Source organism: Alligator sinensis, unplaced genomic scaffold (assembly GCF_000455745.1).
Source record: "Alligator sinensis unplaced genomic scaffold, ASM45574v1 scaffold472_2, whole genome shotgun sequence".
NCBI classification, from domain to species: Eukaryota; Metazoa; Chordata; order Crocodylia; family Alligatoridae; genus Alligator; species Alligator sinensis.
The window spans coordinates 810,589-821,595 of NW_005842378.1; the positions used below are offsets into that span (position 1 = coordinate 810,589).

The 11,007-nt window shown below is 41.6% G+C and overlaps 1 protein-coding gene across 1 annotated transcript in view; it reads left to right on the forward strand.

The window, feature by feature from the left end:
- EXOC6 (exocyst complex component 6) overlaps positions 1–11,007 on the forward strand; it is a 142,995-nt gene that overhangs the window by 3,971 nt on the left and 128,017 nt on the right. The window contains 2 exon segments of the mRNA XM_006029422.3: positions 1–39; positions 1,058–1,103. The exon segment at positions 1–39 is cut by the window's left edge and continues 31 nt beyond it. Of these exon segments, the coding sequence (XP_006029484.1) occupies positions 1–39; positions 1,058–1,103 (85 nt within the window).

The following is an 11,007-nucleotide window of genomic DNA, read 5'->3' on the forward strand; positions in this document are numbered from 1 at the left end:
TTACTACAGTAGTGGAAAAACTGCAGTTATGTCTTCCAGGTAAGTTGTAAATGTATGGAATAGTGACATGTGCTTAAATACAATAGTAACAGAAGAAGGGTAAGTTAGTGTAGGCAAAGCAGGGGAAAAAGGATTAATTCATATTTTGTAACATTCTGTGATGTATGATCACTAGGATCTTGAAAGGATGTACGAATTTGAATATCTTGATGGGATATTTATTTCATAATAATTGTAATAGGATAATCATACAGCTTTGTTTGCAAGCAAATAATGAGAAGACAGTATAAAAATATAAGCATCTGTAACTTGATATTTTAAATTACATACCTACTTTTAAATCACTGAAGTTGTTGTTTATTACTTACTTTTCTGTTGTTAAAATGAGAACATTACTTATAGTGGTGTCTTTTATCTTTGAATACCATAATTTTGAGCTATTATACTTAAAGAACCACTATAATACCTAGATGTATTTTTCTATATAGGTTAGAGCCCATATGTTGTATAGGTTAGAGCACAGCATTTCATAGTGTACATCTATAAGGATTGGTGCCTCTTTATGACACTGACAGATGGATTTGAACCTTTTTCTTCCTAGTGGGTAATTTTCCTGTTGTGAGTTGTGATTGTTACAGTAGATGGTACTATTGCCTTTTAACAGGAATGTTTCAGAGACTGACAATAGACTGAAAGTCTCAAAGCTTCTTATGGAGTGTTTGTGATAATTGTAAATAGAAGTTTAAACAAAAGTTAATGCATATGTAATGAGAAATATTTGTGCCTACTAGTCTAAATTTTTTTACTAAAATACTTTTAACAAAATATTATTTTTTCTTCAACCAGCCTTCTGGAACTATTTATTTTTTGCTACTTATAGCTGTTTTCAAATTGTAATATAATGCTGAGAAGACCGTATTTGAGTTTAGCAAGTCTTTTTCAATAAAAATGAACATAAGAAGTGTATACTTTTTATTTTCAATTGTATATTTTTCTTTGTATTCATTATTTAACATACAATAAAATCCATGTAAGTTAATATGTTTATTTTATACAGTACTGGAAATGTACAGCAAACTTAAAGAACAGATGAAAGTAAAAAGGTGAGTTAATTTTCTGTGTGTAACAGAAAAATATTTTTAAAGAAGTACATTCATTTACTTGTTTTTACTTTTATGTCAATAATCATAAACGTTTGAACAGTTAGGCGATATCCCAAATAGTGTAATCTAGTACTTAATATTGTCTTTTCATTATTACTTGTCTCTTTTTAAGTATGCCGTTGTAAATGAATAGATGCTGCATGAAAATGAAAGCAATCTTTGGAATGTAATGATTGCCACCAAAAAGTAACCTTAAGTACTCATGAACTGAGATGGAAATAAGTGTTGGATGCAGAGTATATTTAATTTTTTATTACTCTACAACAATTTAAGAAGCAAGGAACAATAAGGTCCTAGGGGAGTTCAGTAGAAGTGGCAAAATGATGGCCTTTTCAGAATTCAGTACCCAGTTAATCTGTCTTGATGCATTTAAAACAATATATGATCTAAGGAGGAAAAAAACACTGTCTTTCTGTTTATCCTCCTTCTGTATATATAGGGGATCAATATAGGGTATCAATACTTCCTATTAATTTTTTATTGCATCTGAGGTATTGTTGTAATATGTAAATATTTCCTTTAACTCTGTGAATGAAAAATAGAGGTATAAAAAACTCCAGACTTCATCAGTTTGATTTTGCCTTTCTGTGTAGTGTGGGGCATGGCCCTCTACCTAGGATCTCTTGAGCATGTATTGACAAGATTTCATAAAAGCAGGATGTTGGCTGTCATGACAGGAGTTACAGGAGAGGAAATGTTACATGTTGCAAATCAAGAATTGTATTACAGAGGAATCAGCCTGTAGACATCATCCCTGGAGGAGGATTTAAGAGGATGCCTCTCCAGCAGTCAGAGTAGACTCACATCTCCATGAAAATCTCATAGAACGCCAGAGAATTCAAGCTCAGTTCCAGGCTGTTCTTTAGGCTCCTCTCTTCTTAGATTCATAGATTCATAGATATTAGGGTCGGAAGGGACCTCAACAGATCATCGAGTCCGACCCCCTGTATAGGCAGGAAAGAAGTTCTTCCTAATGTCCAATCTAAATCTGCTCTCTGCTAGCTTGTGGCCATTATTTCTTGTAACCCCCGGGGGCGCCTTGGTGAGTAAAACCTCACCAATTCCCTTCTGTGCCCCCGTGATGAACTTATAGGCAGCCACAAGGTCGCCTCTCAACCTTCTCTTGCGGAGGCTGAATAGATCCCGTTTCTCTAGTCTCTCCTCGTAGGGCTTGGTCTGCCGGCCCTTAATCATACGAGTGGCCCTTCTCTGGACCCTCTCCAGGTTATCCGCATCCCTCTTGAAGTGCGGTGCCCAGAATTGCACGCAGTACTCCAACTGTGGTCTGACCAGCGCCCGATAGAGGGGAAGTATCTCCTCCTTGGACCTATTCGTCATGCATCTGCTGATGCATGATAAAGTGCCATTGGCTTTTCTGATGGCTTCGTCACACTGCCGACTCATGTTCATCTTGGAGTCCACTAGGACTCCAAGATCCCTTTCCACTTCCGTGCCACCCAGCAGGTCATTCCCTAGGCTGTAGGTGTGCTGGACATTTTTCCTCCCTAGGTGCAGCATTTTGCATTTCTCCTTGTTGAACTGCATTCTGTTGTTTTCTGCCCACTTGTCCAACCTGTTCAGGTCTGCTTGCAGCTGTTCCCTGCCCTCCGGCGTGTCCACTTCTCCCCATAGCTTTGTGTCATCCGCAAACTTGGACAGAGTACATTTCACTCCCTCGTCCAAGTCACTGATGAAGACATTAAAGAGTATCGGTCCAAGGAGCAAGGACCTCTCACATTACATATGCTGTAGTTACAGCCTTGGTTGTGGTTTTCATTTCCCTATGGAGGCACATAGAGGACAGGGACCGTGTGGAGGTTGCAGTTGATTCTAGCGTTAACTTGCTTGTGGCTTACCAGAGAACAATAGTTGTATCCTAGCCACGTTCTCCTAAATAATACAGTTGTATTATTGCAGGAGCTTCCAGAATACCAGTATGATACATAAGGAAGGTCTGAGAAACTGACTTTCCAGCAGTTTGCTTTTTTTTTTTTTTTTTTTTTAACCATATAAATATAAAAAACCTTAAGACTGGTTTTCCTGGGCTTTGGCTGGGAGCACTTAGAAGTGTTAAAGATATGCACTGTCGTGTATTATCATCTTGATTGAAAAGATGAGGGTGGTGTTGATTCTTTAACAAATACAACATTTCCTTTAAATCTTCATTTGGTATTGATTTTAAATGTTAACAAATGTAAAACTGTGATTAGTCTTAGCAAAAAATCTTTTTCCCCTCAATTGCTCAGATTTCAATCTTTTGGACTATCATTTTACTAGTGCTCCACTTGTCAAAGAATTTTACAGGATAAATGAGACTAGAATTTCTAATGAAGAAAATAAAACAGAAAAGCAGTATGGCAGTTTTTGTTTTCTAGGACAGAATCTTTTCAGGAGTTCTCCCTATATTATAAAGAAGCAGAACCTTTTTTCTTTCCCCTATGTTGGTTACCTTTTAAATTATTGGAAAGTTTGGGTCTGGAAGTTGTGTTGCTTTACATTATCAGATTGAAGTTCTGCTGTGCAGTCAAAAAAGGCATCTATTGATGACAACTTTTGGTTACTACCAACTTGAGCTGGAAATGAACTGATGACCTAGAGGTGAAAGGCTGTGTATCCCATGTAACTGTCTCCTGAGCCATGTGTAATGCAAGTTGACAAGAATTATAATTGTGAAGGAAAATAAATGAGGAGCCTGCTCTAAACAGACAAGATTGATTAGAGTAGTTTATGGAGGGGTTAGATCTTGGGTGAAGGGGCAAAAAAAAGAGGGGTGTTGGTTTCCCCAGTCTTCTGTCACCCACTGTGTATTTATAAATTTAGAAAGGCAGACAAAACTCTTTGGGCAGAGGTGATATCTTTTATTAGACCAACTAAATAGTTGCAAAAAAAAATTCTTTGCAAGAATGAGCATTCTAATTTTTTTTTTTTTTCAAATTAAATAAGGTGATATAGTCTTCATGCTTTTTATAACCTGTAGCTTTTGGATGCCTTTTTACATCCGTAGATAAGTTTGCTGACTTGACTTTAGAAAATGTTATGGATGAACAACTCCTACCGGATTTGTTAGAGAAAAAGATATAAGAACACATAGGATGCGTTCCAATGAGTACACATGTACAGTTTGAGGCACCAGAAACCTCACATGGCACATGTGCATCCGTTCACTGCTCTGCTGTTTTGCACCATGGCAGGTTTTTTTGACAATGAGATCCCAGCAACAAAAAAAACCTCCTCTAAAGAAAAAAGGTGCAGCGCATGTGGCAGTAGTGTGCACCACCAGAAACAGCCTGGCTGGCTAGAGCCATGCTCTGATTGCTGGTCAGGCTTTGATGGCCAGCTTGGCATCGCTGCTGCCTTGCACGGACCCTGGGAAGCCCCTTGGCCCCACCTTCCCCTACTGCACGTGGGTCATTTTGCCACATGCTGGAGGGTGCATGCTGAGGCGCGTCTTGGGACAAACAACAATGGCACAAATATGTGCTGCTGCTATTTGTCCCATGGGAAATGCGCACCCCTGCACATGTGCACTTGTTGGGATGTGCCCGTGTACAGTTATAATAAAAGTATATTTGAGTAAGTAAATTACTAAGGCGGTTGTTGGATCTTATTGAAGTCATTGTAATAAATATGGAGGAGGAAGACATTATCTTGTGTGTTAAAGTATTGCATTGGTTGATCTGGTTTCTTTTTCTGGCTGCCATAGATGTTTTGTGTGACAATGTGAAAGTCGTTCAGGACCAGATCCCTAAAGGCATTTAGGCACCTTAACTCCCACTAAGAACCTGGCCTGAACTCTTCCAACTTTTAAATAACGCAGATGTTGAGATTAGTTTGTTCAACAAGGATCTGAATTCTTAACTAACAGTTGCTGTAAGAATGTGGTATATACCTGCAACACAAGGACAAGGTTGTGAGCTGTAAACCCTAAATTCTGAGAAAGCATCAGTTTTATTCTAATTTCCATTCATTCCACCGTACCACAAAGGCACACAGCACTGGCACTCACATTTGCAATATACTAATTAATTTGTCAAATTTAATGTTTATCTTTAATAATGACTTTGAGGATATGTTTGTTTATTTTGCACTTGAGGTAGCTCATCTCCTTTCTCCACCCCCCACAGTGTTCTTTAGATAGCTCAGGTCAAACTTTTTATTTCCATTAAGTCCCAAAGCAGGAGGGAAAGTAGCTGGCTTTACTGGTTAATATTTCTAGGTGAACAGGTCTCAGCTTTTGTGCATTTTTTCTAGACAGCCTTGCTCACTGGCCTATGATTATGGTCCCCTAGCTCCCCAGATGCAGGCTGGATTCTACCCCCTGCCTCTGATCCCCTGCTGCTTGGCTGTATGAAGCAATGCAGGGAAGCATGTACTTTAATTAACTTATGGTGAGGAAAGCTGGAGAGCAGGAGTCAGATACAAGCAAGTCTTGGCAAGAGGAAGAGAAGGAAAAATGTATTAGGAATCTTAGTTGTAGCAGCATTGAGGGTTACTTAGCAAAAGTACTGAGTTTCATTGGATATTGGAAAAATATCCAAATTGTGGAGTCCACAGAGCCCTGTTTGGGATGAGTAGAACAGTAAAAAAAAAAAAAAATCCCAGCATACTGTTTTAGGCCCTCTCCCAGTTCAGATGAACACTGCTGCATCAGTTCACACTAGGCTCAAGATTATCTTTGCAAGAACATAAAATGTTATTTTAAAAATGGAACCAGAACTGCAGGAGCACAATTCAATGAAAATTAGTGAATTATACAGCAGATTCCATGCTGCAATATTACAGAACACAGGTCAGCAAACCACAAGGCAGATATGGCTTTGAGCATTTTAGATAGTTCAAGAGCAATCCAAGTGTACTCACAATTATTATTAATTTTAAATTCCAAAGAAAATATAGTGATGGGCTATGGCTACATGAGACGCTACATTGCCATAGCAGCGCACTATGGTGACGTAGCTTTGGCGGGCAAAAACGGTGATGCTGCATCTATGACTCTGTAGTGACAATGCTCGCTTGCTATAGCGCATTGCTATGACGACATGGTTAAAAATAACTGTGCACCGCCAACACAGTGCAGTAATGGCTGTTACTGTGCCATCATTTACTACTTCCTAAAGGCCTATGATTATAAAGGAAGTACTAAATGATGGCACAGTAACAACAACACTGTAAAGGCATGTGTAGATGCACCCATTCAGTCTTTTTGGAAAAGAAGTTCTCAAAATTGATAAGCTGCTAGTTTCTCAAGATTAATTTTTCACAAGAGGTGAGGATTCAAAAAGTTGAACTCCTGCCACAAAAATAATTATACTTGGCATGGCCAAAGAATAAAGGTGGAATAAACATGAGGACTAAGGTGTAAGGAAAAGCCGTTCACCAAAGAATACAAATAAGTTTGAGAGCTGTATCTTTTTAAGGGAAGGGATCTTAGATTATGGTTAAATAACAGATAAGAAGTATCAAAGTGGACTGAAAATAGGATGTTCATTGGTCATTTGTACTTTGTTTTGCTCTTGCACTGCTTCAGAAGTTCAGGGCCTGTGAAGAATATATTTAACAGCTGGAAAAGGTGGAAGTCCTTCAGAGAAATATTCATAAAATTGAAATCCCTATTGCAGCTACACTTGTGTGTTGTTTTCATTGCACTTTTAAAGGAAATATATTAAATATACAGATTTTAAAGCTCTGTGGTTAACTACAGGGATTCTCTCACTTCACTAAGGCTGCTGTCAAGATGGTAGCTATAAAGGATATGTGCAGGGTAAGGGTCTTATCACACTTTTTAAAAGTATGGTCCTTCCTACTTTATGTTTGTATTTTGCTTGGTTTCATGCTAATTTTTTATCTTAATTTTAAAAAAAATTTACAGCTGTACTCAGGTCTTATAGCTCTTTTTATTGGCATTTTTGGGGTATCAAACTTTTCATTTTTAAATGAAATACTTTGAGTATGTAATTCATTTTGGAGCATCTTGAGTGTGTAATTCATTTTGTGTTAGACTCTACTTTTAATTAGTGCTTGCTATTTATTCTGTGGGCAATTCATTGCTTTGCCCACTCTTAGGAACATACTGCTTATTTAAATTGTTAGATTTTTGTATCCCAAAGGAAAGAAAGGGCGTAGTAGTACTAGGTATGGTTTTAAGTTAGTTTCTCTGTTAGATACTATTTCAAAATTTGAGTCAAGCTTTCTGAAAGTGCTAACAAAGAGAAGGAAAGAAAACAAAGTACTGTCGTCACAAAACAAGACAAACAAACAAAAAAACCCCCAAGATAAAAAACAGAGATGGATATATTGCGAGATAATAGTTAAAACTTTTTATGCACTGCTATCATTACTAATGTCTTTTCTTATTGTTGTCAACAGTTATAACAGCATGTTTCAGGTTAACTGGGGACTAAAGTCTAATTTGTTTTGAATGTGACAGTTTGGGTACTTTGGCGGTGTAATAGATTTAAGTGCTTCTAAGCCAATGATAAGTAAGGATATCAAATGTGTATGTATCTTAAATTTTAAAAGCTTTTTAGACAAAGCACTACCCCTTTGCTTCACTGGTTTCCAAATTACCCACTTCCATTTGTTATAATCTTGATCTAGAGCTTGATCTTGATCTATATTTGCAACCTTGATCTAGAGCTTTGCTAAGAAAATGTTTGTTTGCAGTTTTAAAGGGCTCAATTAATAAATATTCGTCATTGGTATAATTTTCATTGACTCTGTTCCAGCCATTTCTCCTTTATATATATATATATATATATATATTGAGGAATATCTGAATAAGAGAGAAGAAAGCCTTTTAAAAAATGTAATTGTGTTCCCTTTCTCTTAGCTAACCTGTGCCTGGGCCATACATAGTAGCCCATACTTCTAAACTGGCACCTTGTGCTCCCGCTAGTTGTCTCTGGGGAACGCCTTTGCCATGCGCCCTCTGGCACGTGGCAGGTTACCCCAGGTGGGGTAGGGGAGGCTGGGGCCAGCACTGGGCTGACCCCAGCAGCCTTACCTGGGGACCTCCCATGGCTGCAGCACTGGCGATCCTGCTACTTGGAGCATGACTTGTAGCCGAAGTGTGGCTCCAAGCAGCCAGCCTCCAGTTTTGAGTGGCACATGGTGCCCCCCATGTGCACCTCTCCACTTTTTTTTTTTTTTTTTCCCCCCCCCCCATGGGTTTTTTTCACCTCTGTTTTTTTTCACCCCAGAACTTCTGGTAGGATTTCTTGGTCCTTGTTGGCCAGAGTGATGGCACCATATAGCTCATTCTGGCAATCCTAGAGGAGCTGGCCAGACTGTACCACCCTTCATGACGTCATGCTGAAGATGCTTTGTAGGATGTGTAGCAGCCTCAGAGTGCTGGGGATGCTCCAGACATCTCTTTGCATAACCAGTGTCTGTGTGCAGCAGCTAGTGGCATCCAGAGCTGTTTCTCTACTGTTGGCCACATGTGTCCTGTCCAAGCCCACTCTGAATGCAGGCCAGTATACAGGTGTCCATTATTTCCACTGCAGGCAGGCAGTGCCAGTCCCTTGGGGATGAGTGTACTGGAGACACCCTTGTTCTGAGCCTAATAGGGCCAGATGTCATCCCTCCTAACAGGCTTTTCCATGGCCTGCAATGAGCCAGAGCCCACAGAAAGACCACTCCAACCTCTGTGGTTCTATGACACCCATTTTCCAGGGTATAGCTAGGGCCATCCCAACCCATAATGACTGGTGAGCCTGAGGCTCCTCCATCTGGATGTTGTAGGGTTTCAGGTGGCAAAGGCTGTGGGGGGAGCCACAGGATCACCAATGTGACGGGCAGTGAGGGTACAGACCACGCTAACCTGGCCTTCATATCATCAGCTGGACTGTTGGCTGGAGGGGACAGAGGGACCAAGACCAGTCTGGGAGTACCTGGATGGGATGTGGCAGGCTTTTTTTTTTTCATTTTAAAACTCTGGGACATGGCAGGAGGTGTTGCCTGTCACAGGCAAAGAGGGCCTTGTTTTCTTTGAGGTGAGCCTCATTTGCTCTCTGTTTGGGATAGGGTTAGAAGAACTGCTAACTGAATAGTCTTTTTAAGTGCACTTAGGTATATTTGCCATCACTTCACTTGGAGATTGGTTTTCCATTGTATCCTGGTTTTCTTTCCACTGGGAAGACTTGTAACACTGTTGAGCTGGTGGGGCAGGCATGTCCCATTCTTCCTCCAGGGTCAGGGTGTCCTCTGGCTCTGCAGCCTTCTCTTTTACCTTTGTCTACCTCCTCTGGCCTATCTGCCTTTTCAGGCAAATGTATATCATACTGCATGACAAGACTGTGTACCATGTGAAGAATATCCTGTTAACCTCTGTGGAGCTGTACAGTCATGTCCTGCCAGAGACACCAACACTGCATCTTGAGGATGCCAAGGACACTTTCCAACCTGTTGTAATGCTTCTCTGACTTAATGGGAGCTGAGGAATCATGCTTGATGAGGGGTAACCTAAGTCACTTGTAGCCAGTGTGTAGTTGGGAAACTGGTGCATGGCTGGCACGTCAGAAAACATAAGAGAAGCATGGGATTCCAGTGCTCGGTCCACTTGTGTCTGACACATTTAAATTCTGTGTTGAAATACAAACATTGATTGGTAAAGTAAAAGTCATGCTGGTACTTTGCACAATAAATTTTTAATTAGAGAAGGGAAATAATTATATTGTAATTCTTTACCCATAAAGGGATTGTATCATTGTAAATTTGCAGCATAATTTAATGCAGCAGTTATCTGGATCCCTGTCTATGCCTTCTTTGATAATACTTCCCTTTACAATTTTAAATAAGAAAAAAGTAAAGCTATATCAATGATCATTCTGTTCCCTTCAACTGACTTGTCCTTTCAGTGACAATGTGCTGGGTTTCTTTAGGTCAGTGGTCTCCAACCTTTTTAAGTCGGAGATCACTTTTGTAATTTAAAAGGAACCCAAGATCTAACCCCCCCCTTCCCCGCCCCCCACCCAGCAGGTAAGTCTGTGGAGAGGGAAGTGGTCGGGGGTGCAGATCGAGGCAGAGGGAGAAAAAATTATTTGGGGGCATGCCCCTCCAGCAGGTAAGTCTGTGGGGGAAGGGGCAGAGGGAGGGTAAAGGGCCATGGGGCAGGACAGATTGAGGCCCCAGCCCTGGCCCCACTCCCTCTCTCACCGCTGAGGTCTTGCCGGTGAGGGAGGGAGCAGGACTGGATCAGGGGCAGGTCCTGTACAGCTGGGGTAGGGCGGGATGGGACAGAGCCACAAGTGGCTCGTCCAGTGGTCATGGTGGTGGTGGGGCACACAGCCTGGGAGGGCATGGGTAGGTGCCCGGAATTGCATGGGGTGGGGTGGGCTGCAGTTGCTGGCTAGGGCTGGGCTGTTCCTGGCGGAGGCTGGGGCTACACTGTAGTTGGGCAGGGCGGTGGTGGTGGTGGCGCTGGGAGCAGGGCTATGGAGGGCTGCAGCCACCCAAAAATTTGCTGTAGGCCCCCCAGCCCTCTCCCAGTGCTTCCGCCACCTGGCCCAACCGTAGCACGGCCCCAGCCTCTGCTGGGAACAGCCCAGCGCCACCTCCCAGTCCCAGCCCACAGCTTTAGCCTGCCCTCTACGTGCAGATGTAGGGCACATGGGTCCCATACCTTCGTGGGGCAGGGGAAAGGGGCTGGGAGGTGGTGCCAGGCTGTTCCCGGAAGAGGCTGGTACTGTGTTGTGGTTGGGCTGGGTTATGGCAGTGCTAGGAGTGACTTGGGGTGCTACAGCAAATTTTTGGGTGGCTGCAGCCCCGCCTCTAGCACCTCTCCCAGCACTGCCACCCAGCCCAATCACAGTACAGCTCAACATCCCCACCGGGAAGCGCCCAT